The sequence below is a fragment of the Zootoca vivipara genome, chromosome 7, assembly GCF_963506605.1.
Source record: "Zootoca vivipara chromosome 7, rZooViv1.1, whole genome shotgun sequence".
In the NCBI taxonomy this organism is placed as follows: domain Eukaryota; kingdom Metazoa; phylum Chordata; class Lepidosauria; order Squamata; family Lacertidae; genus Zootoca; species Zootoca vivipara.
The window spans coordinates 23,317,741-23,344,865 of NC_083282.1; the positions used below are offsets into that span (position 1 = coordinate 23,317,741).

The following is a 27,125-nucleotide window of genomic DNA, read 5'->3' on the forward strand; positions in this document are numbered from 1 at the left end:
TCTCTCTCTCTCTCTCTCTCTGTGTGTGTGTGTGTGTGTGCTTGTGCAGCTGGGGGAAAATGAAGAGCACTCTAAACATGCCCAGAGGCAACCTTCTCTAATAATAATAATAATAATAATAATAATAATAATAATAATAATAATAATATATTATTTATACCCCATCCATCTGCTGGGTTTCCCCAGCCACTCTGGGTGGCTCCCAACAGAATTAATAGAACATCAAACATTAAAAACTTTCCTAAACAGGGCTGCTTTCAGATGTCTTCTAAAATAGTTTATTTCCTTGACATCTGGCGGGAGGGTGTTCCACAGGGCAGGTGCCACTACCGAGAAGGCCCTCTGCCTGGTTCCCTGTAACTTGGCTTCTCACAGTGAGGGAACCACCAGAAGGCCCTTGGCGCTGGAACTCAGTGTCCGGGCTGAACAGTGGGGGTGAAGACGCTCCTTCAGGTATATGGGGCCGAGGCCATTTACGGCTCTAAAGGTCAGCACCAAAACTTTGAATTGTGCTCGGAAACGTACTGGGAGCCAATGTAGGTATTTCAGGAGCGGTGTTATATGGTCTCGGTGGTCACTCCCAGTCACCAGTCTAGCTGCCGTATTCTGGATTAGTTGGAGTTTCCTGGTCACCTTCAAAGGTAGCCCCACCTAGAGCGCATTGCAGTAGTTCAAGCCAGCGCATTGCAGTAGTCCAACACCTCTTCACCACCAGCAACAGGTAGGTAGCCGTGTTGGTCTGACGCAGTCAAAATAAAAATAAGCAATCCTTCCAGTAGCACCTTAGAGACCAACTAAGTTTGTCATAGGTATGAGCTTTCATGTGCATGCACACTTCTTAGCTGCAGGCAAAGAGCCCCGTTGGTTATTGCAAAACTAGCTAGGCGGGGAATGGGCAAGGGTTCCTAAACCTAAGACACACATAGGAGTGCCAACTGGAATAAAGTATTTGGGGGTGCAGGTGAGTCCCATCGCTCAAATGCACACTATTATTTGAATGGCAATGCTCATCAACTGCGGGGTGGGGAAATCAAATATTTGATCGGCGGTCTCTGGGTGCTGAAAGGACCTGAGCCCCCAGGACTTGGCTCCTATCATGACTCACCCACCAACCCAGGGCCACTTCCGCACTCGAGGGCAATGCGGCTGCCGGCAGGGGGGGATTCGGGGCCGCGCGCCACGTCGCCGCCCTCCGCAACCGGAAGCCTCCCCGCCCCCGCTCCGACGCTGAGGGGGAGAGAAAAGAGGAGGCGCCACAAGGCGTGTGTGTCGGCAGAAGCGGCGCCTCCTAGAGTCCCTCAGGTCCCTTTAAGGCTGAGGAGAAAAAGCCGCCCTCTTCCCCCGCGCCGCCCCCCGCCTTCTGACAGTTGCCAAGCGGGGCGGGGTTGGGAGAGTCGTTGCCGCCTCCCCCCCGCTCCCGCCCCCCGCCCCGACTCGGGCACGTTTCGTTGCCTGGTCGACGGTGACAGAAGAAGGCCGGCGGCCCCCTCGTCCCCCTCAGTCACAGCCCCGCTTGGCTCGAGGGCCGGGCGGACGCAGGGGAGAGCGAGCGCCTCTCTCCCTCTCCGCCCTCCTCCGGGGACTCCGCCGCGGCCCGCTGCGGGGATGTGCCATCCTTTACCATGGCGAGGAGGCTCTTCGCGGGGGCCTGGCTCAGGAAACTCTATTACAGCCAGGTGAGTCCGGGGTGGGCCGGAGACCGGGGTCAGGAGAAGGGGCTGCGGCGGAGGAGGAGCAAGGCGGCGGCGGCGGCCGCAGCGCCGGAAGGGAGGGAGCGAGGGAGGCCGGCAGGTGCGCGAGGCGGGTGCGGTGCACCTGGGCGGGAGGGGAGGGAGGCGTGCAGGGCGCCGTTCCCACGGGAAGCAGGGGAACACGCGCCCACGAACGCGTGTTAGGTCTGTCGCCGGCGCTCAACAAATCCACCACCCTTTTTCTTCCCACCCCGGCACCCCGCTCCATTGGAGTTTTTTTTGCCCCTTAACAAGCCTACCTACGGGGGTGCCAACTTGAATAAAATAAATTATTTTTGGATTGGGGGGGGAGAGAGACAGATAAGCCCTGTCCCGCATAATCGATCCCATGAGAGGAGCGCTGCACGCGCACTGTTGGAATGGTAATGCCCAAAAACATGGGGGGGGGGAGGCCAAGGGGGGCTGGCGCCCAATATATATTGGGGGGAGCGAAGACGCCCAGGAGTTGGCTCTTATGCCAACCTACCAGGCGTTGTCATGGAGAGAGATGGAGGTAGTAACATAGGAACCAATTCCTAGGGGTCTGAGGACCCTTTGTGCGCCCCCCTAAAATATTTGAGGGGGCCACCGACCCAAAAGTTGATAGGCATTGCCATTCAAATGGGGTATGTGTGCCAAGTCTTGTGATTATGTGAAGCAGGGCTTACTCCCCCCCCCAATATTTTATTCATGTTAGTGCCCCTGGTTGGCCATTTGCGGCTCTTGCTTGCCCAAGCTTTCTCCACTCTTCTGCTTCTCCTCCCTCCCACTCACTCCTTCCCAGTCCCTGCTGTTTTGGAGGTGGTTTTTTTGCTTAATCTGGTGGTGCCGGGGCTCCTCAGTGGTTCTGGCGTCCTCCCTATGTAACTTGAATTTTTTTAGTTTGCACAATGAATTTATACTGTTTTTCCAGATTTCACATGTGCCCGTGCTGGTTTCTCGCCTCCACAGTTCAACAGTTTGAATCTATATTACTGCATATATATAAATTCAACAACTTTTATATGCCACTTAATTCTAGGAAAGCCTGTAGGCAGTTTACAGAAAGATACTGCGCTGAAAGGCTGCAGCTTCATGTCAGCTGCAGGATAAGACACAATGTTAAAAGGCAGAAAATGTGCTTTAGAAAGTGTTAATCTTGTTAGAGAGGCTAATACAGAAACAGCCAGATGTACTAGTTTTACGCATGTTCATCTGCCTTTGGTTATGTACTAGTTATTTGAGAGCACAAGTGAGAAGATTAGAATACTGTTGCAGTCATGTCCTGCCTATGGACTTCCTGTATGAATTTTGTTGGTTGTTGTGAGAATGGGATACTGGGCTACACGAGCCTCTGTGGCCTGATTCAGCAGAACTCTTTGACAGTCATATGTATGTATGTATGTTATGTATAAATCTGTATCAGAATAGCAGTGGAAGAAATACTATGCTTTTTATCATACATCCACATGCTTTCACTTATCTAACCTAGCCCCTAACCTCCCTGGGGAGGGCATTTCACAGGCCGGGAACCACCACAGAGAAGGCCTGTTCTTGTGTTGCCAACCTCCAGCCTCTCATGGAGGAGGCACATGAAGAAGGGCCTCAGATGATAGTCACAAGGTTTGGGGGTCATATGGGGATAGTCATATGGGGAGAGGGGATCCCTGAGGTATTGTGGTCCTGAGTCATTTAAGGCTTTATAGGTCAAAACCAGCACTTTGAACTGGGCCTGGAAACTAATTGGGAGCTAGTGTATTCAGGCCAGGACTGGTGTTATATGCTCAAACCATTTTGGCCAAGTGAGCAACTTGGCCAGTGAAGTTTCTGAACCATCTTCAGAGGTAGCCCTATGTATAACATGCTGCAGTAATCTAACCTAGATGTTACCAGAGCACAGACAACAGAAGTTGGGGGCACAGCTAGGCTACCAGCTGAAACTGATGGAAAACACTCTGTTTCACCGAGGGCACCTGAGCCTCAAGTCATAGCAATGGACCCCAAATTACCCCCAAGCTACATACTCACTGATTCAGAGGGAGTGTAACCTCATCAAGAGCAAGCAAACTTCCATTCATCCAGTCTAGAGAACCACCTACAAACAGTGCCTCAGTCTTATCAGGATTGAACTTCAGTTTGTTGGCTATCTTCCAGTCCATTACCAAGGCAAGACAACAGTCCACTGCCACACCAGCAGATGTAAAGGAGAAGTATGTCATCAGCATATTGCTGACAACTTACTCCAAAACTTCAGATGACCCCACTCAGCGATTTCATGTAGTTGTTATAGGGGATAAAATTTAACCATGAGGAACCCCACATTGAAGGGTCCATGGAGCTGAAGAGCACTCCCCAAGCATACCCTCTAGAAGTGACCATTCAGTTAGGACCTGAATCATTACAAAGTGGTGGCACCCACCCCTAACTTGGACATCCACTCCAGAAGGATACCATAGTCGAAGCTGTTGAAAGCTGCTGAGAAGTCAAAGAGAATTAACAAGGATACATAGGTCAATATACAGGAAGATCAAAGCAGTTTCTGTGCCAAAACCAGGCCTAAACTCCAATTGAAATGGATCTAGAAAATCAGTTTCCTCCAAGAGCACCTGCCCAAGAAAGAGATTGGCAACTGGCCAGTAATTACTTAGATTTTCCAAATCCAGGGAGGGTTTCTCAAGGAGTGGTTTTACTACTGCCTCCTTCAAGCAGGCAGGGACCACCCCCTCTCACAAGGAGGCATTAATCACCTCCCTGGCCCAGCCAGCTGTCCCATCCCTACCAATTTTTAACAGCCAAGAGGGGAAGGGTCCAGAGCGCAAGTGATTGCCTTAACTGATCCAAGCACCTTGTCCACATCCTCGAGCCTTGCTAATGGAAACTCATCCAATATAACAATACTAGACAGTGCTCTGGTTTCATCTGCTATAACACTGGAGTCAAGATCCTGGTGGATGCAAGCGATTTTATCCTCAAAATGCTTTGCAAACAGGCCACAGTGAGCTACCACCAATTCAGTCGCCTCCTTTAGATCAGACTGTAATTGAGGATGCAATGGAGGCAGCAAAGTATCCTACAAAGAATAATAACTTCCTCCAAGGAAATTAAAGTTCTTAACCATATTCTCTTAAATGAGGAAGAATACTAGTCATTCCAGGAAGTTGTGTGTTTGACTTAATTCATCCAATGTGCTGTGTACTATTTAAAAAAATATATGTTTCCAACACGTTATGCACAATTTTCTACTTAGGCACTGCAGAAATGTTTGTTTTATCGGTATTTTTGTAACATGGTCAGTGTGGTTGTTGGGGTTAAAAGCAAAATCAGCAGAAACTGGTTGAGAAACTTACACATAGAGACCAAGACTTAAACAAATGCTTGGTTTAATGGAGAAAGGAAAAATTACAAAAATTAAATTAAGCTTGCACAAAATACCCGCACAACCAAACCACCCACCAAGAGCACACTGGGAAAACGCCCAGCACAGAGGCAACACACAACACCCCTGATATACCCTGCATCATCAGCTTCACAGCAACACCTGTAGAGCTGCTCCACAGCTGCAGAGCCCCAGTCATTAAATCTTTCCTGACTCTTAAAGGTACAGTGAAACAATAATGACACTTTTACACAATCATTCAACATATCCCCTGCAGTTCATTATTGTGAAACAGAGACAAACTTTGTACATGTCTTTCATGCGCAACTTTTGGAAGTGCTTTAGTAAAGATGTCTGCAACTTGTCTGTCACCGGGGACATATTCAAAAACAATTGTTTTGTCAGCAATCAAATTCTTTACAAATTGTAAACGTAATCTCAACACTCTAGTGCGCTGTGTGTTGGTTTCTGAGCACAGGATAGCAAGTCCACTCTGGGAATCGAGATAAACTTTTACTGGGAGTGATACTGGCATCTTTAAGTCTTCAAATATTTGTAAATACCACTCTATATCACGGATGGCCTGAGTACAGGCATATAACTCACTTTCAGTTGAAGAAAGACAATTAATCATTTGATTCTGTGCTTTCCATTCAAAAGGACACCCATTATAAAAATAAACCATACCAGATGTACCTTTGTAATTATTTTGCTCTACAGCATGAGATGCATCACAATATATTTCAAAACCTTTGTCAATAGATGGTGTAAATTCCAACCTATAATGTTTTGTGTGTTTGAGGTACATCACCACTCTCTTAAGAGCTTTGAAGCATTGGGTAGTGGGTTTTTCTACAAATTTTGCCAGAAAATGAAAAGCATAAGTTACATCTGGCCTTGAAACTCTTTGAATAAAATTGAGCTTGCCTATGGCAGAGCGATACAAAGTTTTGTCAGAGAACATGTTATTGCCATCTGTAAAAGTAAAACCACATACCATAGGCGTTTCTTTCCCATTTGCATTCTTTAAACATAACATTTCAACAAGATCATCTATTTTTGCAGTTTGATGAATCAGATAAGAACCATTTTTGCCTTCTTCAATTTGCATGGATATATAGTTTTTAGCTTTGCCTAATTCTACCACATCAAATTTTTCTTGTAACAGTGACACTATCTGTGTATATTCATGTTTAGTTTTTGTAGAAATTAATATATCATCTACAAACACACATAATTTGGTCACAGAATTTCCATTTTCTTTTGTAAATACACAGTTATCTGCCTTGCCTTGTGTAAAGCCAAAATTCAGCAATTCCTTCACTAAAGTCTGATGCCAGTTTTTACCACTCTGATGCAAACCATAAAGAGATTTATTTAGTTTGCACACTACTCCTTTAGTGGCGATTACGCCATCAGGGACACGCATAAAAATTTGTTCTTCTAAATCTGCAAACAAATAGGCAGTTTTTATATCTACATGATAGACAGAATGTCCACGCTGGGATGCATCTTTTAACAAAAGCTTAACAGATTCATACTTTACGCTCGGTGAGTAACACAAATCATAGTCTTCACCTGGGATTTGCTGGAAACCTCTGGCTACTAACCTAGCCTTGTACCTTACAACTTCGTTTTTATCATTCATTTTCACTTTATAAACCCATTTTGAATCAATAACTCTCATGTCTGGGGTTTGTGGTACAAGAGACCAATTGTTATGCTCTTTTAAAGAAACTATTTCAGCATCCATAGCTTTGTACCAATTTGCAGCTTCATGCAAAGGTAATTTTTGAACATCGTTGTAGCATTTTGGCTCAAAAACTACTTTATTGGCATACACAGTGTATAACTGCTCTTTTGAAAACCGTCTTGGTTCCTGTCTCTTTCTGTCTGAACGTCTTAGTCCTGAAGAAGAGCTAGGCCCTTCAGAATCAGTAGAACTATTTGGACTTCTAGCTTCAGACTGTAAATTGCTATCAGACTGATGAGACTCTTGTGGGCTTTTCTTACTTTCAGAAAACTCAGAAGAACTTAACCTTTCTTTAGGTGTCTGTGTCTTTAAATTTTTAAACAAATCACCAGACACAACAGGCTTTTCGTCTTCAGATTCACTAGTATCCCCTGCTCCAGCTTCTTCCTTTTCTACTTCTACTTCCTCCTCATCAGCATTATCTAAACCATCACTATCTTGAAAAATAGCAACTCTATTCCAATTTACAGTTTCAATCATGCTTCTGGTAATATGAAATTTGCCAGTTGCTGGTACATAAACTCTGTACGCCCCCTGCTGGTAGCCCATAAACTTTCCTTGAACACTACGCTCATCCAACTTGTGTCTAGCAGGGTAGTGAATAATAACGTCTGAACCCCAAATTCGCAGGTATTTTAAATTAGGGCGTTTTTTAAACAACATTTCATAGGGTGTAACATTTAAACTAGAATGATAGGATCTGTTTTTAACAAAAAGATAGGCATGAAGAGATTCCGCCCAATATTCTTTCCCCAAATTAGCATCATGCAAGTAAGTTTTAACACCTGCCTGCAAATCACGTTGCACTACTTCTACAATCCCATTCTGCCAAGGACTTCTAGGGCAGGACAACTCGTGAACAGTCCCCTGCGCTTCCAGGAAATGTGAAAATTCCTCAGAAACAAACTCTCCCCCCCTGTCAGAAAACAAATGCTTTATAGGTTTGTTAAAGTGGGTTTTTACCCAGTTGCAAAAAATCTTGTACTTCTCAAGTGCTTGTGACTTTTCAGCAATGGTGTAAACAAAACAATATCTGCTGTACTGATCAATAAGAGTAAGCCAATATTTTGAATTTCCTAAAGAAGGAGGGAGTGGCCCTACTAAATCACAATGCACACGTTCAAATGGCTCTGTTACTTTCCTGCCTGAGCATTTACCCTTTCTTGCAACTTTTATCTTATTCTTACAACAAGATACACATTGCATATAGTATTTACATGGCTTTAAGTTTAGTCCATCAACAATCTTCTCTGTCTTTATCACATCTGTGAAATTTAAATGTCCCAAAAGTCTATGCGCCTCATGAATACATCCGGAGTGAGGCTTTACATTTCTCAGCCCCTGACTTGGCTGGGTTACTCTACAGTTCACAGGTGGCTGTGAATGCTTTTTAAAATATAGTCTATATAAACCTTCAGACTCTCTGGCATACAATACACGCTTTCCCCCTTTGTAGAACTCACATAGTGATTTTGTGAAGCACACAGTTACTCCTTGGCGTGCAAAGCAACTTACTGATAATAAATTGTCCACTGATGGGCAGTAAGTGCAATTTGCTATTGTGATGTTCAAGGAGTCAAGTTTCACAGTACCTCTGCCAAGCGACTGTAGAACGTCGGAGTTGGCCAGATGAATGGTGCCAATTTCCTCTTCGAAAGAAATAAACAGACTTCGGTCGTTACAAAGATGAATTGACGCCCCGGAATCTACTACAAACGATTTCCACGTGTCATCTTTAATTACTTTACGACCTAATTCACGAACATGGAATGCTCGCGGCTCGCGTCCATCTTTACGATGTGCTGCCGACTGCTGGGTTGCTGTCTGTGATTTACGAAATGGAACGGACCCTGAAGCATTTTGCTTTTTAAATCTGCAGTCCCTCGCAAGGTGCCCCTGCTTTTTACAAAACCAGCAATGCTTGGAAGTTTTGAAAGCAGATGAATCACCACAGACTTGCATACGGCGTTCCTCATTATTTTTAGAAATAGGAGTGCTAATCCCACAAGCCTCCCTTCTGTCCAGCTCGCCCATCAATCTTCCTGTTACCCCTTCCACAGTTAATTGTGCTGGAGGTACAGCAGATATCTGGCTAGCTATGGCAGACGCTGACTCCTTTCTAACGTGCACTGCCGCAAGACTGTCCCACATTTCTTTGGCAGTCTTCTTATTTCTTATATACACAACTTGCTGATCACTAACAGACAAGTTAATTAATGCCCTTGTTTTAGCATCACCTTTCGACCAGGCTTCGGTCATAGGAGCAGGAGGGTCCTCGGTCACGTACTTCCACACATCACGGGAAGTTAGAAGTGCTTCCATGCGAAAGGACCATAGACTATAGTTCTCGGCCGTTAGTTGCGGGAATGTTAAAGCCTTTTCAGCCTAAGCAACACGGTCTGCCATGCTGGAACTTCTCAACCACCAGCCCACAAAACCGTTGCAGCAGAAAAGAGGGAAAAAACCTTTCTAAACCTTTCTCCAAAAACTAACATGTGCAGTTCCACGCTCAACCACTGGGCCCATAACCAAGATGTTGGGGTTAAAAGCAAAATCAGCAGAAACTGGTTGAGAAACTTACACATAGAGACCAAGACTTAAACAAATGCTTGGTTTAATGGAGAAAGGAAAAATTACAAAAATTAAATTAAGCTTGCACAAAATACCCGCACAACCAAACCACCCACCAAGAGCACCCTGATATACCCCTGATATACCCTGCATCATCAGCTTCACAGCAACACCTGTAGAGCTGCTCCACAGCTGCAGAGCCCCAGTCATTAAATCTTTCCTGACTCTTAAAGGTACAGTGAAACAATAATGACACTTTTACACAATCATTCAACAGTGGTGTCTGCTTCCACTTTGAATTTTTTTGAATTAGTATTTATGTTGATTCAAACCTATATGGCACTAATGAAATGTTCCTTTGCCAAGCTGTTGGTCCCTGGGTGTTTTGGACTATGATTCCTATCAACCCCAGGCAACATTGTGCTGGCTACATTGATAGGAGATGTAGTCTAAAATATCTGGAGGGCACCAGGTTCGTGATGGTGTCTTGAAGGAAGCAGCTGAAGGCTGCTATAGCTGGTATAAACTGAGAAGAGATTGGTTCGTTCCTTTGGCTGGTGAAGTGAGGATAGAACTTCAGGTATCTTGTTGGTTCATGTGCAATTTTTTAAATATATTTTAATTCTCTGTGTTGTAAAGCAGAGAATTATGTACAGTTTTTGGAGGGGTGTCTTTTAAAAGAAGTACAAGAAGTTGGAAGAATTGCATCTATCACAAAGCTTCCTGGAAAGACTGGTGCTTTTCATTGTCCAAGCTGGAAACTTGAACAACTTCATTGATTAGAAACGTATCCCAAGCAGTCAGAAGTTACTCATTTGAAGGCACTTCAGTGATACTTTATTGAACCGGGTGTTTTACTGGTGATCTGTATCTGTTGGTATTTTTTTTGCTATTTTGCATTTTTGTACATGGTTGAAAACTTATATTAGTACAATAGAGCTACTTTGGATAAAATTGGGGCTCTTTGTTGTGCAGACTTTTAGGGAGGCAAAAGCAAGGAAGAGCAGCATCGTTTTTGTCCTCAGTTTGCCTTGTGTTTTCAAATTACTATCTAGTAGCAACATGGAACACAGAAGGGGTTAGTGATTTGGCACTAAGGCGGACAATTAGGAAGCCTAAACAAAATTTAAAAAATTCCTTCCAGTAGCACCTTAGAGACCAACTAAGTTTGTCATTGGTATGAGCTTTCTTGTGCATGCACACTTCTTCAGATAACTGTATTCTGTTTTATTTTTATTTATAAAATCTGCCCTTCAGTAAAAAAAATTAATAATAATCAAGGTAGCTTACAAATAAATCAAGATTATGGTAACAAAGCCAACATCATTAAACATTTCAGCCAGTATTTAAACCATTTTTGGTTAGGGTACATTGGAGAGAGAGCTGTGCAAACATTCTGCTAAACAGGGTGATGTGGCTACTTGCAAGGTCAGACAAATGTAACTCTCTGTCTAAGGTCAAGATACTTCAATATTTTATCTTTGTGTATGTGTGTAAGTCTGTCCTAAAAATAAACAGCATTAACAGGGATCTATATTTTGCTCTGGGCAAGAACTATATCTTGTTTCTGTATCAGATGCTTCTCACACTGTGTGTGTTCCTGTGTATTTGCATATGGTGTAGGCAGCATAGAATATATATGCTCAGTCTTAAAATGACTGAGCACATGCATTTTCCCATTTGTAAAGCAGAGGAAATTGCCATCTTTCTTATTTTGGTGAAACATAACACCTGCAAAGTATAGGTATCTTATAGTTGTGCCCTTGTCCTACATTTTTGCTTTATCGCTTGCTCTTCTTCCAACATACAGATTGTAAGCCTTTCCCTACTATGGAAATCCAGCACAACTGCATCTCCATCTTGCCCCCTTCTTCTAGCTTGTTCTCAAATCTTTGTGTCCTTGCAACAGTTTCAAGCCCCATCGTTTTTCCTCCTCCACAAGTAATTCTAGAAGCTATCTGATTCAATGAAGCACATTGCAGCCTCTTTGTTCAGTTCCAGTACTTGAATATACTTCCATATTCAAACACTTGTTAGAGATTTATAATTGACTAATGTATTTGGTTCCATATTTGTAAGTTTTTTTCTATAATACACACATTTCTGATGTATCCAGTTAGCATCTTAATCTTATTCTAACTTAGTTCTGTAACTGTAGAGAACCCCTCCAAAAGGAACAGAGTATAAAATAAGTCCTTTTTTTTTGAGAAAGGGAAAGCAACTTTTAAACTACACAGAACTGCCCTTATGGTAGGAATGTTGCTTTCGAAAGGCATCATGATACAGTTGCCTTGTGTTTGCTTTGTGTGGATGTTAAAAACATGGTTATTAGAAATAATGACTTTGACATCTTTTATGACAACAAAATTATATGGAGAACACTAATGTTTTCTGATTTGTTTACCTGCGGTTGAAGATCTGACATCTTCACTTCTAGAACTTTGTAGTAGATGAAGTTTGCTGCCCTACCCTTGTATTGCCTTGACAAAGAGAGGAAGGAAGGGAGTTGTTGTGTTGCTTTTTTTAAAAAAAGACTTACATACTTTAAGTGTTATAGGGATCTCCACTCTCATGGGTTAGTAATCCTTGTAGGAGGGCTGATGGCTCCCTCTTTAAAATGGTTAAGAGGTTGGGAGGTAGCCTCTAGAATGGGTGCTTGTTCTCTCTTGGCATTTAATTTCTGTCTTCTGCCTTAAATGTAATTAGGGGATGTGTTGGCACTGAGCTTAACTGTGGCTGCATGTGGTTAAGATTCCCATTTAATCTGGATTTTAAATCTCATGGGCTTCTGTAAAAACACTGAAGCTAGAAATCCACAGGAAGCCACATATTTCAATTACTTGATTTGGTTATTTGACCAAACTACATTATTAATTGCCTGAAATTTGATAGAACTGTTAGTTTAGAATTACTGTTCATGCTCTGTGCAAAACAAACATGATTATAGGTGATAAAACACTTTTTTCATTTTACCAGACCATGTTTTACTTAAAACTAGCCTTGTAATTACAGCTTGTCTGGGGAAGTAGAATTTCCCTCACCCCGTGAGCAGCTGAGTGGCAACTGAATAAGCATGTCCGTGTCCTGCCACCATCTGCTTCCTTGGGCTGCTCCTGGCAACCACAACAGAATTTTTGTGTGTGTTCCTTAGCCATGCCATGGGACTTGACTTGTTGGCTATCTTGTTTCAGAGAGAAAGCCAAGACTTGCTGTATTCAGAAATCTCTGCTGTGTTTCCCCTGGTTGTGGTAGTGAGGGGGGAAGGGGTGACTGATTATGAAGCTCCCTGACTGCACTTTTTTCTAGTTCCTGGCAGCAGGACAAATCTTGTATGCAACAGGGAAAGTAGAAGATGAAGGATCTGGGGAACTAAAGCAAGGAGATACGGAACAGTAGAAGGCTGCTCTAAACTTCTTTTGTAGCCCATTAATATTAAAATACAATAGCTCAAAGCACTGCATCTTATTCATCATAATCTCTGACTAGTTCTGTTTCTAGTATCAATGTGCTCTGGAACCTTTCCAGACTTGACTTTTGCCAGAAATTGTGCTGTTTGAGATGCATCTCACATGGTGAATAACTAATTACCATGCAGTTCACACTGTTTAGCAGAATATTGACTCTGTAAATGCCTTGCTAGGTGTCGTCATTTGCATTTTTTCTTTCTGTGGTTTTTGGTTCATTTCCAAGAGGATTAGTGGAAATGAGAAAGGCAGTAAGGGAAAGAAAATCATTTGCTAGCTCTGAAACAATTTTATTCTGATGTCACAGGTTTTTTTCAAAATACTTGTTATTTTACTTTGACTTAACATGACTAGTTAAAGCTTTGTGGGGAACTGATGCAGAGTTGGCTTGTATATCTGTAAATAACCTCTTATCACTTAACAAAGCCATTTTCTTTAGTATTCGTAGATGTGTAAGTTTTTATATTGAACATCTAATTATTTTAAGGTCACATCAATGGAAGTGCTCTTTGCCAGCTCATTTCCATGACACCTCCTGGATATTTTAATTTGTTTTGTTTTTCATAATTTTTATTAGCAAACAGAAAAGTTTCACAGTTGTTGTTGTTTAGTCGTAGTTAAATTTAATTACAATCTGCATTAGATCTTTGTCTCAAGAAAGATTATATGAAAGAGAAGGAAAGGAAAGGCATTTCAACATCCTAGAGAAAATAAGAAATTGACTTAAACAATTATAAAGCTATTACTTATTATTACTTATAGCCTTTTTAAAGTTTTCATAATTAACATAGTATAGTCTTTGAATCATTTGAAAAGAAAAGAAAATTGTTATATTCACATTAATGTAGAAATGAAAGAAAAGAAGCCATCAACCGTATCAAACAACATTTTTCTGGGGCAGTTTGTCTGGTTATTCAGAGTCCAGAATGCAATGGCCAGAAAGTGACTTTGGGAGGCTAGCTGTACTAGTTTCCAGTTACCTGGAGCATCTGAAGATGCCTTTTCTGCAATCTTAAAATAATGACATTGTTTGAACTCTGGTCACCTGCAGAAATATAGGAAGCTACCCAGGGCCGGCTCTAGGTAGAGTCCCGGTGGTGCGGGGCATCAGGGCGCCGGGCCGGTAGGCAGGGCGCTGCGCCAAAGCCGCACAGATGCCATGCTACACCCTGCGAGGGCGGGGGTGCCGGAGCGATCTCCGCCCCTCAGCGCCAGGGCGCGCGACCTGCTCGAGACTGCCCTGAAGCTACCTTATACAATGTTGGACTGTTGGTCCATGTAGCTCAGCATTGCCTACGCACTGACTGGCAACAGCTCTCCAGGATTTCAGGCAGGGTTCCCTCCCAGCCTTAGCTGGAGATGCTAGGGGTCTTAGTGGACTACAAGCTTAACATGAGTCAACCTGAGAGTGATGCAGCAGCAAAAAATGCTAATGCTATTTTAGGCTGCAACAACAGAAAAGTGTCCAGATCAATGGAAGACAATAACACAAGGAAATTTAAAATAGTAACAAATTATTGCACATTTATTCAAAATCCATTGCAAACTATTAAGTTTAAGTAATGAAAGGAAATCGATCAGCTTGATTCAGTGACACCAGAGAGAGCTATTTTCAAATAACTCAAGGGCTGTCACATGGAAGATGCAGCAAGCTTTTTTTTTCCTGCTCTGGATGGTAGGACTCGAACTAATGGCTTCAGGATACAACAAAGGAGATTCTGACTAAACATTGTTCATCAGAGGAATGGACTCCCCTGGAAGGTGAAGGACTCTCCCTCCTTGCAGGTTTTAAAGCAGAGATTAGATGACCATATGTCATAGATTCCTTCCTTCCTTCCTTCCTTCCTTCCTTCCTTCCTTCCTTCCTTCCTTCCTTCCTTCCTTTCTTTCTTTCTTTCTTTCTTGTTCTACCCAATCTCAGTCCATATTTCATGGCTGGTTAAATCATCTGTCCCCCCCTCCTGATTCTCAGCACCTCCTGATTCTCAGCACCTCCTGATTCTCAGCACGTCCAAATAGAGACAGCAATTCCTTCTGGGAGGAAAATCATATATCTTCGATGATGAGGTCATCTGGATGGAAGAGAATGAAAAAGAGAGAAAAAATATGTTCAGTCCTCTCCGCTTTTTGTAGCTGGAGTCAGTCTGGGCGCTGCCCTCCAAGGCCAGGTGGGAAAGGCCTGCCAGGCAGGGAGCAGGTCCTGCAGGATTCCCAGCAGGAAGACCTTGGGCAAACAAGGGACAAGGGAGTTCACTGTCCCCAAGGTGTGGGGCTCACCTTCTTTCAGATTTTTCCGGAAACAGGCTAACTCCGGCCGAATTACAGTGTTCTGCAGAGGAAAGAAAAATCTGAGTCAGATGACACTATGAACCCCACCCTGGATGGGTGGAAGTGAAGCAGCCCCATGCCAGGAAGGACAAGTCTCCCTATTGCGGGTTCCCCAAATGAATACAGGAAGGCAGGATACTTACTCTGAGGCGGGGGAATCTTTGTGAAACGGCCAGCAGCAGTGAGATGCTGCTGGCCGCTAGTTTTCTTTCGTCCTCACTTCCCCAAAGGGCGTAATATCTGAGGTCCTGCGGGAGGAAAGAAATGGGACAGTCAGTTGGGTAAGGGACGGGGGGCAACCCTAAAACCACTCCTGATGCCATCAGGATACTTACAGTAAGAAGCTGAAGGAGGGTACCAGGATTGGGGGCTTCCAGGAGGAGACCCCCCAGCAGGCTCTGGAATGGCCTCTTCAGTTCCTGTGGGAAAAGAGAGGAGAGAGGTTGAGTGCCGGGTTAAATCTTGTAAAGGTGTGAGAAAAAGAAAGAGCTGTGCAAAGCAGAGGACATACCTCTTTTTCCTCCTCCTGTTCTGCACCCCCTAGAACTGCCTCCATTGTCTTATGCAGGATAGCACTGACCATAGCGAGGCTGAAATGGGGTCTCATAAAGCTGGAGAGAGAAAGGGAAGGGGTTAGACGCTGCCTCCTCCAAGTCTCCCTTGCCCCCTCCTCCCTCCTGCCTACACTTGCCCACCCGAAGCTCCCCCTGGAGTTCTGCCCCCCAACCCCCTGCAACCCCAACCCCACCCCAAAGACCCAACTCACCTCAGCTGGAGGAGGGCCTCGAAGGCCAGGGCCAGGCTCAGAGGGCGATCCCTGAAGTACTCCAAGTGGCCAAGGATATCCTGGAAGAGAGCAGAGGAGGAAAGTCAGCTCCTTCCGGGAGTCTCTAGAGGACGACTCTGACCCCAAACGCCAGTCCCTCTCTGCCCCTCCCTCCCCATGGGGGTCCCTCGCACCACCCACCACTCACCAGAATGGCTTTGGCCATCTCCTGCTTGGAGTACTTCAGGGTTCGGAGCCCCCTGAGCCGAGCTGCCTGGCAGTCCTGGATGACCTGCAGGAGGTAGAGCTGATCTTTGTCCAGCAGCTGAAATGCAAAAGTCAGGTTGTCAGTTACTTGCAGGAGAAGGGCTCCTCTGCATCTGAGAGTGCAGAGTGGAGGGCAATGAGTCTAGGCAGTGGGGGGCAGGTCTGAGGGATCCACTCCCTGCTGTCGTTTTATCCAATACTCACCGCTAGGGGAGGGATGTGGAACCCCAGCACATCTGCAAAGAGAAGGACATGGGGACAGGTGAGTTTGTCCCTGAGCCCCTGGCAAGGCTGTTCTAAGAGTTTTCTCCTGGATTCTAAGTCCTGCTACAGTCCTGCTACAGGGGAGGGACAATCCTGACCTCCTGTCCCCAGAACATGGCTCCCCAGGGAAGGTGCCTCTCCCGCTTACAACTGTCCCCCCACTTGCCCCAAAGCCCAGCCCCCTGCTTCCTCCTTCGGACCCCACAAAATAGGGGGGTTGCTGGGGGGGGGGTTGGGTTTCCAGATGCTGGCCCAGATAAGCCTTGGGTCAGATCCAGCTGTCTGGCTCTGTGCATCTTTAGACTAGCTGCACCCCAGCCCATTTCTGCCCTCTGTCCCCAAAAGGAGGGCCACTTGCTCACCTGAAGGCACAGGCTGCTCTGGGCCTTGCAGGGGGGCCACCTTGTTGCTGCGACCAATCAGGCGTCTTAAACACCTGAGCCTAGAAGAGATGAGCAGAGAGAGAGAATCAGAAGCCATCAGCCCCAATTCTTGGGGGGGGTGGTGTTTGTGTGTGAGGAGGGGCAACTGGACCAATTCCTTTCATTTCTCTGCAGTTCTGTGACCTCAAAGGTGATCACCAGAGCTGGAAAGAGGCAGCCCAGAGCACGAAGGGCTGGCAGAGAGAGAAAGGAGGCCCCAAGTGCTATGGGTTCAAGAGCTCCGGCATAAAGGAAAGACAAGCACTGCCAGCTGTTAAAGGGCTGCTCTGCCTCGCCTTCTTTAAACAGCCCTGCCATTCCTAGAGAGGGAGGAGATGCCTAGGAGGGTCCTCCAGGCATCAAGGTGTCCCAGAAGAGGAGCAGAACAAGAGGAAGGGGGTGGAGTCTTCCTTGGATCCAGAAAGACCCCCAGGAAGGGGGAGAAGGCCAATGTCATAGGGCAGCTGGAGAGATACACAATGGAGCGAGACAGAGATGTAGTGGTTGGAGGGCTGGACTAGGAGGACATGGGAGAGCAGAGTTCGAATCCCCACTTAGCCATGAAGCTCCCTAGTGGACCAGAGAGCTAAAGCTGTGCAGGGGAACCCAGGACTCACCCCCACCCCCACCCCCAGGAGACCAAGAGAAAGCAAAGGAATGCTACTTACAGCCTGCACATCTTCTTTACGAAAAATTTCCTCCCTCCTCTCTAAACTAACTAAATATCTAAAATGCCCACCCAAGACTAACTCTGACACCACCCCCACCCCCAAACCCAGCCCTAAACCTAAGCCTAACCTCCGCCCTAGCCCTACACTTGCCCCTAACTACTACTCTATAAACAAAATAAATATATACAAAATACATACAAAATGTGCACAAATGTGCACAGAATAAAAATGTAAAATAAAAATGAAATAAAATAAAGAACAAAAAATAAAATAAAAATGTAAAATAAAAATATGAAAATAAAGAACAAAAAATAAAATAAAAAGTAAAATAAAAATGTGAAAATAAATAAGTAAAAGAATAAATAAAATAAAGATAAATAAAATAAAATGAATCAAATAAAAGTAATAAATAAAATCAAAATCAAAATAACAAGCAAATGAACACCTCTCCTTCTCTTCTACAACCACCACCACCACCACCTCCTCTCTCCTCTCTCCTCTGACCTCTCCTCACTAACCCACAATGGCCACCTGCAAGTCAGTGGCTTTTAAGGGAAAAGCAAGAGATGTCACAAAGGAGGACAGGTTCTTGTCACCGTGGCAGCTCCCCCCCCCCACCTCGACCTGGCCCCTCCTGAGAGGTGATGCGTCTCTGTCAGAACTTGGAGGCACCTTCTGTTCTGCCTGCAGCTGGGCTGCATCTTCTCTTAGCGGATTCATGTCGGCATTTCACATCCTTCTTCCTGCAGCCCCATTTCCAAAGGGAGACCACCCCCACATCCTTCAAGGCAGGCTCGGGGTCTCCATTGCGCAGGATTGGAACATCTACTTTGCATGCAGGTCTTCTGTCCTGGGTGGCATCTCAGGGGGAGCCTGAGAATGTACCCCCCAACCGAAACGCTGGAGAGCTGCTGCCAGTCAGTGCAGGCCAGTTGAAGAAGGATATTGAGCAGCTGGAAGGTGAGCAGAGGAGAGCAACCAGGATGGTGAAGGGTCTGGAAACCAAGCCTCATGAGGAACGTTTGAGGCAGTTGAAAACCAAGCCGCATGAGGAACGGTTGAGGCAGTTGGATATGTTTAGAGGAGACTTAGTGGAGAGAAGAGAGCCATCTTCCAACATCTGAGGGCTGCAAGAGGGAGCAAGCTTGTTTTCTGCTGCTCCAGACAGGAGGGCAGGAGAGGAGATTCGGACCATTAGGAAGAACTTTCTGGGACGGTGGTGGACCCTCCTTCCTTGGAGGCTTTTAAGAAGAGGTTGGATGCCAATCTGTGAGGGATTCAGCTGCAATTTGGGGAGCACATAGCACTGGCCTACTTTACAGGGCTGCTGAGCATCCGAAAGTGCCTGACAAATGTCGAGCCTTCCATTTCATTGTGGGGAACAGCTGCAGCGCATCAGGAGGCGTCCTTCAACTTCCGTTTCTTTTCTCTCCTTCAGCCAAAGGGGCCAGGCTGGATTACCAAATAGGCAGAGTAGGCACTGGCCTATGGGCCCCACACTTTTTAGGGGTAAATTGATCAAAATAATATTGATTTGATCTTGAAAGAAAATGACAATCAAGCTTTCTTAGTTCAAGGTTATTCCAACGTGTGCAAGAGGCCTGCCCCCACCCAGAATTTGACTGCCAAGGGGCCTCCACAGGGTTTAATCCAGCACTGCCCCATGAACGGCTCAGTATAACTGAAGGAGCGTCTCCACCCCAAATCGTTCAGCCTGGACACTGAGGTCCAGCTCTGAGGGCCTTCTGGCGGTTCCCTCACTGCGAGAAGTGAGGTTACAGGAAACTAGGCAGACAGCCTTCTCGGTGGTGGCGCCCACCCTGTGGAACACCCTCCCATCAGATGTAAAGGACATAAACTATGTGACTTTTAGAAGACATCCAAGGCAGCCCCGTTTATGGAAGTTTTACTGCATATGACAGGTGGGCTATATTCAGTATGGTGGATCACAGATTGTGCAGGCCTGTCCTAAGTCTTTAGCACACCCACTGGACTTTTAAAAATGCCTTCACACTCATTGAACTTCCATGTTAAAAAGTAGCCAGGTCTAGCAATGTGCCTTCCCTCTTTAATATTATTTTAACAGGCTTAGAATAGTTGTGGATTAGCTAGTCAACACACCTACACATGCACGCACACACACACACACACACACACACACACACACACACACACACACGTCTTTAGATTGAAAATGATGGTCTGCACCTTTGAATGTCATTATAAATTCTTATAACATGTCCAAACTTTGCCTGGGAGACCAGAGTATTGAATTCAATAATATTTCCTATCAGGTTTATTTTAATTGCTTTTTGACATCTTTTCCAACAGAGAGAAGTTGTCCTTGGGCCAAATTTATGATGGGTATAATTAATTTTATGATATGGCTTTACACCAGATATAGCCACAGCCCTATTTGAATATCCTTTACTGGTGTACATTTGGGGGGGAGGGTAGGTGGGAGAGAGGGGGAAATAAACTGTGTTAAACCCATGCAAGATGTCCAATTAATGGTATCACTTTGGGGGCACATTTTATCTTCCAGTCATTTCATCATCTCCCTCCCCCAATTTAGACTTAATTTCTCATTCTCATAAGGGCATTTATCCTCATAGGCACATCAAGACTGAGAAAAATTGCAGAGAACTTTTCAAAACTTGGAGTGTTGAACTTTAGCAGATACCAGAAATATTTGGCATCAAGAGAAAAAGAGAGGCTTCAAAGTTAGCTTATATTTCATATGCTATGATTTGAATGGACCAATTAAAATGGGGGTTAAACCACTGGGATAATTTGATGTGAGCTACAGAAGCAGCTCATTGTTTTCTCCTCCAAGTATAGAAATGTGGGTGATCTTCTAATGCAGGGGTGTCAAACTCAAATTCATCGGGGGCCGCATCAGCAGTTTGGTCACCCTCAAAGGGCCGGTTGTATCTGTAGGACTATGTGTCCACTCTTTATTATCATAAATTATTGTCACTGCATTCAATTATTACTGTTTTTTGTAATAATGTAAGTAATAACTAGCTCTGAAAGCAGATACATAGTCAGGATAATGGCAAGTAGATATTCAAATGTACAATTATTGTACAACTTATTGAAAAATGATTTTTGGTAACTGCACTGGGTGGTGGAGGCTCGCTAGGGTTTCATGCAGGACCTTTGCAGAGCTACTGGTACCTGGAGATGCTGGGGTCCTTCTGCATGCAGGACAGATGTTCTGCCAGTGAGCCACCACCCTTCACCAAAGGGACTGGCTGAGGTTGACTCACTGGAGCTGCTCTCCTGGTTCCAGGGTTTAAGGGCCAGAAGTATAAAGCAGCATCCGATGTTTCTGAGGAGAGGGAGAGGGAGCGGAGGGGAGGGAGGGAGGGAGGAAGGAAGGAAGTTAGAAAGAAAAGAGGGGAGAGAAAGAAGAGTAGGAAATAAGGAAGGGAATAAAGAAGGAAAGAAAAAGAAAGAGGGAGAGAAGACAGAAAGGGAGAAAGAAGGAAGGAAGTAGAGGGAAAGAAAGAATAAGAATGAGGGAGAGGAAGAAAGATGGGAAGGAAGGAAGGAAGGAAGGAAGGAAGGAAGGAAGGAAGGAAGGAAGGAAGGAAGGAAGGAAGGAAGGAAGGAAGGAAGGAAGAAAGAAAGAAAGAAAAGAGGGAGCAGGAGGGAGAGAGGAAGGAAAGAGGTGAGAGAAAGAAGAGTAGGAAAGAAGGAATAAAGAAGGAAAGAAAGAAAGAGAGAGAGAAGACAGAGATAAAGAAGGAAGGAAGGAGAGGGAAAGAAAGAATAAGAACGAGAGAGGAAGAAAGAAAGGGAAGGGGGGGTCGCCGCCTTGATTCAGCGTCAGAAAAGAGCGCGAAGGGACCCAGGGGCAAAAATTTCCCGTGGAGCGTGAGGCAGCGGGTGTCCGTTTTAGGAGAAGTGCGTAAAGCCTAGAGTTGCACGTTTGTGAGGCTGAGCCGCTGCTGAGCTCACGTTCATGAGGCTGAGCCGTGGCAGGAGGAAGAGGAGGTGAGGCAAGAGGAGGAGGAGGCGGCGGCTTGCCGGGTCGGTGCCTGGCAGCGCCGTGCGGAGAGTCCCGAGCCTCTGGGACGCAGCAGTGCTCTGTAGCACTTTGAATCCTCCTCCTCCTCCACACGGCGCTGCTGGGTGCTTTGTCTGTGCTTCAGCAGCAGCAGCAGCCGTTTCCAGGCGCCGAGCCGTGGCGCTTCAGCAGCAAGGTCCCGCTGCTGGGTCCCGCTGGCTGGGGCGCTCGGCGGGCCACATGACAAGGTCTGGCGGGCCAGATTTGGCCCGCAGACCTTGTGTTTGACACCCGTGTTCTAATGAAACAAGGTAATGTACAGCAATGCACAAATAATGACAGTATTCCTTCCCAATAGTGCCTGGACAAATGCCTCTAGGGATTGAACCTGGAACCTTCTGCATGCGAAAAAGATGCTCTACCTCTGAGCTATTGTAATCAACCATATTCCCTCCCCACACAAGCATCATCAGGATTGTCTGTGAAGAGCCTTGGCTATCACAAGGTCAGAGCCTCTTTAGCAACAGCTTCCTGCTTAAAGAAACCCCTGTCCAGCCAGTCTGCCTTTCTATATTGAGGACATTGGTAAAAATAGACCTTTATAATAATTTGGGTTTACTTTAAATTATGATGGGTTTCACTGGCTGGTAACTTTGACATTGTAGCTTTTAAACTGATAGTCTTTCAAAGCCCACTGGGAAGTAGAAGATAAATAAACGAAGTCTTGTGATACTGGCAAATGTGAAATTCTCTGTATTAGTAATACTATTGGTTATGACTTTGATTGTGCCATAAATGTGATTTTCAGTAGGCTTTATACACACAGTAAATGCTATGCCAAGAGTTTACTTTAGCAGTATCTGTTTTTCTAATGTTAAAAAATAAACATCCTGTCTAACTCTTGTTGATGTGCACTTAATAGGCTTGAGATTAGTCTGCAGTTTTATTGCTCATTCTTGCATGCCATAGATAGCAGTTGAGTCTTTAATCTGACTTCCTTCATAACTTTCTTTTGTGGAGAAAGGAAATATAGTCTGGTGTTTGGAGATTACCGTTCTGGTTATTATGGGTTAATTTCCTTTTGTCATAAGCCTCTTCTGATGCTGGACCAATTCATTTGCTGGAGGAAGTACCTTCCCTGGTGTGATATCTTTGTAGGTGAAGGCAATGAAAAGTAGATAAGAAATATTTTAAATAAATAATAAAGAAGAAGGATGCAAACAATATATTTAGTTTCTTTCCAATGGACCTGGTATCTGCTTCAGTGTAATCTGTCTAATTGTTTAATTCCATGATTTGTCAGTGAGCCCTGCTTTGCACATAAAAATGGCTTGATCCACCATACTTTCCAGTAGTGGCCAGTTGACTATCTCCTAGACCCCATAAAAATAACCAGAGCACACTGGTGATAGCTTTTCTATGATTGTTCATAAGTGTTCAGCCTCATTGTCTGTTTAGGTTTGGGGCCTACTAAGACTTATATTCAGTATATCAATTTCAGTAATTCATGTTTAGTACAAAACCAAATCCAAGACACACAAATATAAGCCAAAATTAGACTATACAATCAGAGAAAACAGGTCCATCAACTTCCTGAAAATTCTTCCTTTTTAAAATGTCTGTGCATATGAATTCATAATCTCCAAGTGTCCCTATTTTCCAGGGATGCCCCTGATTTAGAGAAGCCACCCCGGTTTCTGATTTGATCCCAGAATGTCCCACTTTTCTTTAGCATGTCTCTATTTTCATTGGAGAAATGTTGGATGGTACAGAGTTATCCAACCCCTGAGCCATCTGAAGGCAATCCTGTATAGGGAAGGTTTTTTAAAAATGTTATTGCTTTATTATGTTGTTATATATGTTGGAAGCTGCCCAGAGTGGCTGAGGCAACCCAGTAAGATGTGTGGGGTATAAATAGTAAAATTATCATTATGGAATGGGACGTCCCAATGTTCACTGAAGAAATGTTGGAGGGTATGTGAATGCCATCCATGTCATGGGTTGTGAGTAGACTTCTGCTCTCCTATTTTGTAACTTCTCTCTTCTCATTTCCCTTCTTTCACAATGCTGCATATTGTTAAATTTCAGCCAGTTGTATAAATGTAAATCTAAGACTATGCTAGATCCTTACAGCAGTACTTCTGGCTTAACAAAAAATGGTGTTATTAATCAGGATCGGCTATCTAGTCAAGGGATGCAGCTTCACCTGTATTGTTGTCTCCAAGGAACAGCATTGGCATTACAAACAATTGCATGCAAATCCACAGTGGCATTTTTTAAAGGCACCTTTGGAAAGAACAGAAGGAAACAGAATCAGCAGGCATGGGTGCTCAACTCTTTCCCCTGCCTGTTGCATATCCACTCCTAATTAACCCTTACAACCACTCTTCCTCCCCAGCCCCCATCAGACTCCATACATGCTGTGGGCGAGGAGGTTTCGTGGGATGATTTGAAGTGGTAGTGGGGTGGTTTGAGCAGAGAATTGTGGGGCAGCCCTCTCCATTTTGCTTCTTTTTGAAGTTGACATGGGGAGAGAGGGTAGTTCATTATATGATTTCACATTAAATGCCTGTTTCAGACTTAGATGTCTGGGAATAAAAAGCAACTCTGTCTCACAATATTTTGATGGAGTGTGGAATGGAGTAGTTTCTTTTCTCTCTTCAAAATCTACTTAAAAACATAAGTGGTGCACCTGTAACAGGAACTAAAAAAGAGTGACAGCATAAGTAAGCAACGTATGAATGAATTTTACAGAGAGGGAGATACGACATTCATTCTGTGGATCAAAGTCTGCCAATGTTTTTAAAAGGGGGGAGTAGTGCAATAAATCTCACTTTCTTGCGGGGGACGGGGAGAGAAATGCATTCAAAGCCTGTGGAAGGTGAGGCATGAATACTCCAACTAGTTTGCCAGGCACAGTCAAATTTGACTCCTGTTAACTTCAAGCAAACCTTTATATATGAATAATTGTGCTTTTTGTATTTTGTTTGTCTCTTCATATAAAGGAAACTGAAGTCTGTTTGTTCACAGGTTGGGTACAATGCAGGCAGGCAAAGAATGAGTTTTCTTTTACTGACCCATCTCTGACCTGAAACTTGATTTGAAGGGATCATGTTTCAAGGATAAAAGGCAATTAGGCTTTCTTCACATACCTCTGATCTACACCATCAACTGGGGCTTTTGATAGTTTTGTTTCTTGAGCAATAATATTGCATGCCTTTTGTTTGAAAAAATAAGCATAGCATATGCAATATATAGTAAGTGGTGAGTGAATACCTCTGAGACATATCTGGTATCTGGCTTCCCAGGCCAATAAAGTGGGAGAGTAAAGAAATATTGGTACTGAAGCACTTTGCAAAGGGGGCTAACCTGCCACCCTTTGCATTCTTTTCAAATTTGGTATTTAATCAAAAGCGGCTTGTTACATGAATTCCAGAGCTACACTTATGTATGGACATAGATATTGGATATTCTAAAACATTGGTAGTGCCAGCTGGCTAGTTCCTGTGTCAGGCTACTTGGAATACTGTTGTGATATTATTATTATTATTATTATTATTATTATTACTACTACTACTACTACTACAGTTATAGCCCACTTTTCCACCAAGGAGCTAAAGTGGTATACATGGTTCTTCCCTTCTCCAATGTTATCCACACAGCAACCCTGTGACCCAAGGTCACCTAGTGAGCATCATGGCTAAGTGGGCATTTGAATCTTCATTCCCCCAAGTCTTAATCATGATAATACCTAAAATTTCCATAGAAAATGTGTGCATGTGTAAAATCCTTAAATTCTTAAGTTCAGAAACTGTCATTTCTTGCTATTGCTGGTGCTGACAAGTGAGATATAAATGATAAGAAACTTTCCCTACACAGGTGAAAATAAAAGAACTACCTTTACAATTATGTGTTATTGGTATATATCAATCTGAATAGATATTGGATTATTCTGGACCAGTTTTAACAAGTGGTGATTAATTGTTACTTCTAATTCTCCTTCCAGTTAATCCTACCTACTTCACATGGTGGTTATATGACAGGCATAGGCAAACTCGGCCCTTCAGATGTTTTGAGACTACAATTCCCATCATCCCTGACCACTGGTCCTGTTAGCTAGGGACAAAACTCGAACTTCCAATGGTTCACCCAGAGGTTTCTGGAGAGAATTGAAAAGAAATGTAATTGAGTTTGCTTGCAGTGCTGTAAAATAAAATTCTCTACTTTATTTGGATTGAAGCTAATGCCAATTTGCATTTTATTTACTACCAAAGCAATTACTTAGCACAGTGAAACTAGGTTATGCAAGATGTCATAAAATATTACTGAAACTTTTCCCTCCCCCCCCCCCCCCCCGTTTGTCTCTCTGCCTAAAGGTTCGCTTCTCTTACATGCGGATGAAGTATCTCTTCTTCTCCTGGCTAGGGGTATTTATTGGCAGCTGGATTATTTATGTTCAGTATTCATCTTACACAGAACTTTGTAGAGGGCATGATTGCAAGACAATAATAGTAAGTACATTTTTAAAATATTTTAATTTTATATATAATCATTATTATTATAGATAGAAAATAAACCAATGTTATATTTTGCTAGTGCGCATAGTAAATAGCACCATTTTTAGCTATTTGTTGTTACACACTACAGTACTGTGTATCAAAATGAGGTATAGCTCAAACAATAACTTTTTTTCTATGCACTCAACATTTCTTCAAATAATTAACCCAATTTAATATAAGAACATAGGGAGAGGTGCCCCATGGTATTCTAGTAAAGAAGCTGGTAAAATACGGGCTAGACAATGCTACCATTCAGTGGATTTGTAACTGGCTGGCTGACCAAACCCAAAGGGTGCTCATCAATGGCTCCTCTTCATCCTGGAGAGAAGTGACTAGTGGGGTGCCACAGGGTTCTGTCTTGAGCCCAGTCTTATTCAACATGTTTATCAATGACTTGGATGATGGGCTTGAGGGCATCCTGATCAAGTTTGCACATGACACCAAATTGGGAGGGGTGGCTAATACCCCAGAGGACAGGATCATACGTCAAAATGACCTTAACAGATTAGACAACTGGGCCAAAGCAAACAAGATGGATTTTAACAGGGAGAAATGTAAAGTACTACACTTGAGGGGGGGGAAATGAAAGGCACAAATACAGGATGGGTGACATCTGACTTGAGAGCAGTACATGTGAAAAGGATCTAGGAGTCTTGGTAGACCACAAACTTGACATGAGTCAACAGTGTGATGCAGCAGCTAAAAAAGCCAATGCAATTTTGGGCTGCATCAATAGGAGTATAGCATCTAGATCAAGGGAAGTAATAGTACCACTGTATTTTGCTCTGGTCAGACCTCACCTAGAGTACTGTGTCCAGTTCTGGGCACCACAGTTCAAGAAGGATACTGACAAGCTGGAACGTGTCCAGAGGAGGGCAACCAAAATGGTCAAAGGCCTGGAAACGATGCCTTATGAGGAACGGCTTAGGGAGCTGGGTATGTTTAGCCTGGAGAAGAGAA

At 44.1% G+C, this 27,125-nt stretch overlaps 1 protein-coding gene across 1 annotated transcript in view; it reads left to right on the top strand.

Moving 5' to 3' along the window:
• Positions 1-1,381: 1,381 nt before the first annotated feature.
• The window catches only part of DIPK1A (divergent protein kinase domain 1A), a 36,587-nt gene continuing 10,843 nt past the window's right edge, over positions 1,382-27,125 (top strand). Inside the window, exons 1-2 of the mRNA XM_035123806.2 lie at positions 1,382-1,676; positions 25,983-26,117. Of these exons, the coding sequence (XP_034979697.1) occupies positions 1,623-1,676; positions 25,983-26,117 (189 nt within the window). The 5' untranslated portion in view covers positions 1,382-1,622. The remainder of the gene's footprint in view (positions 1,677-25,982; positions 26,118-27,125) is intronic.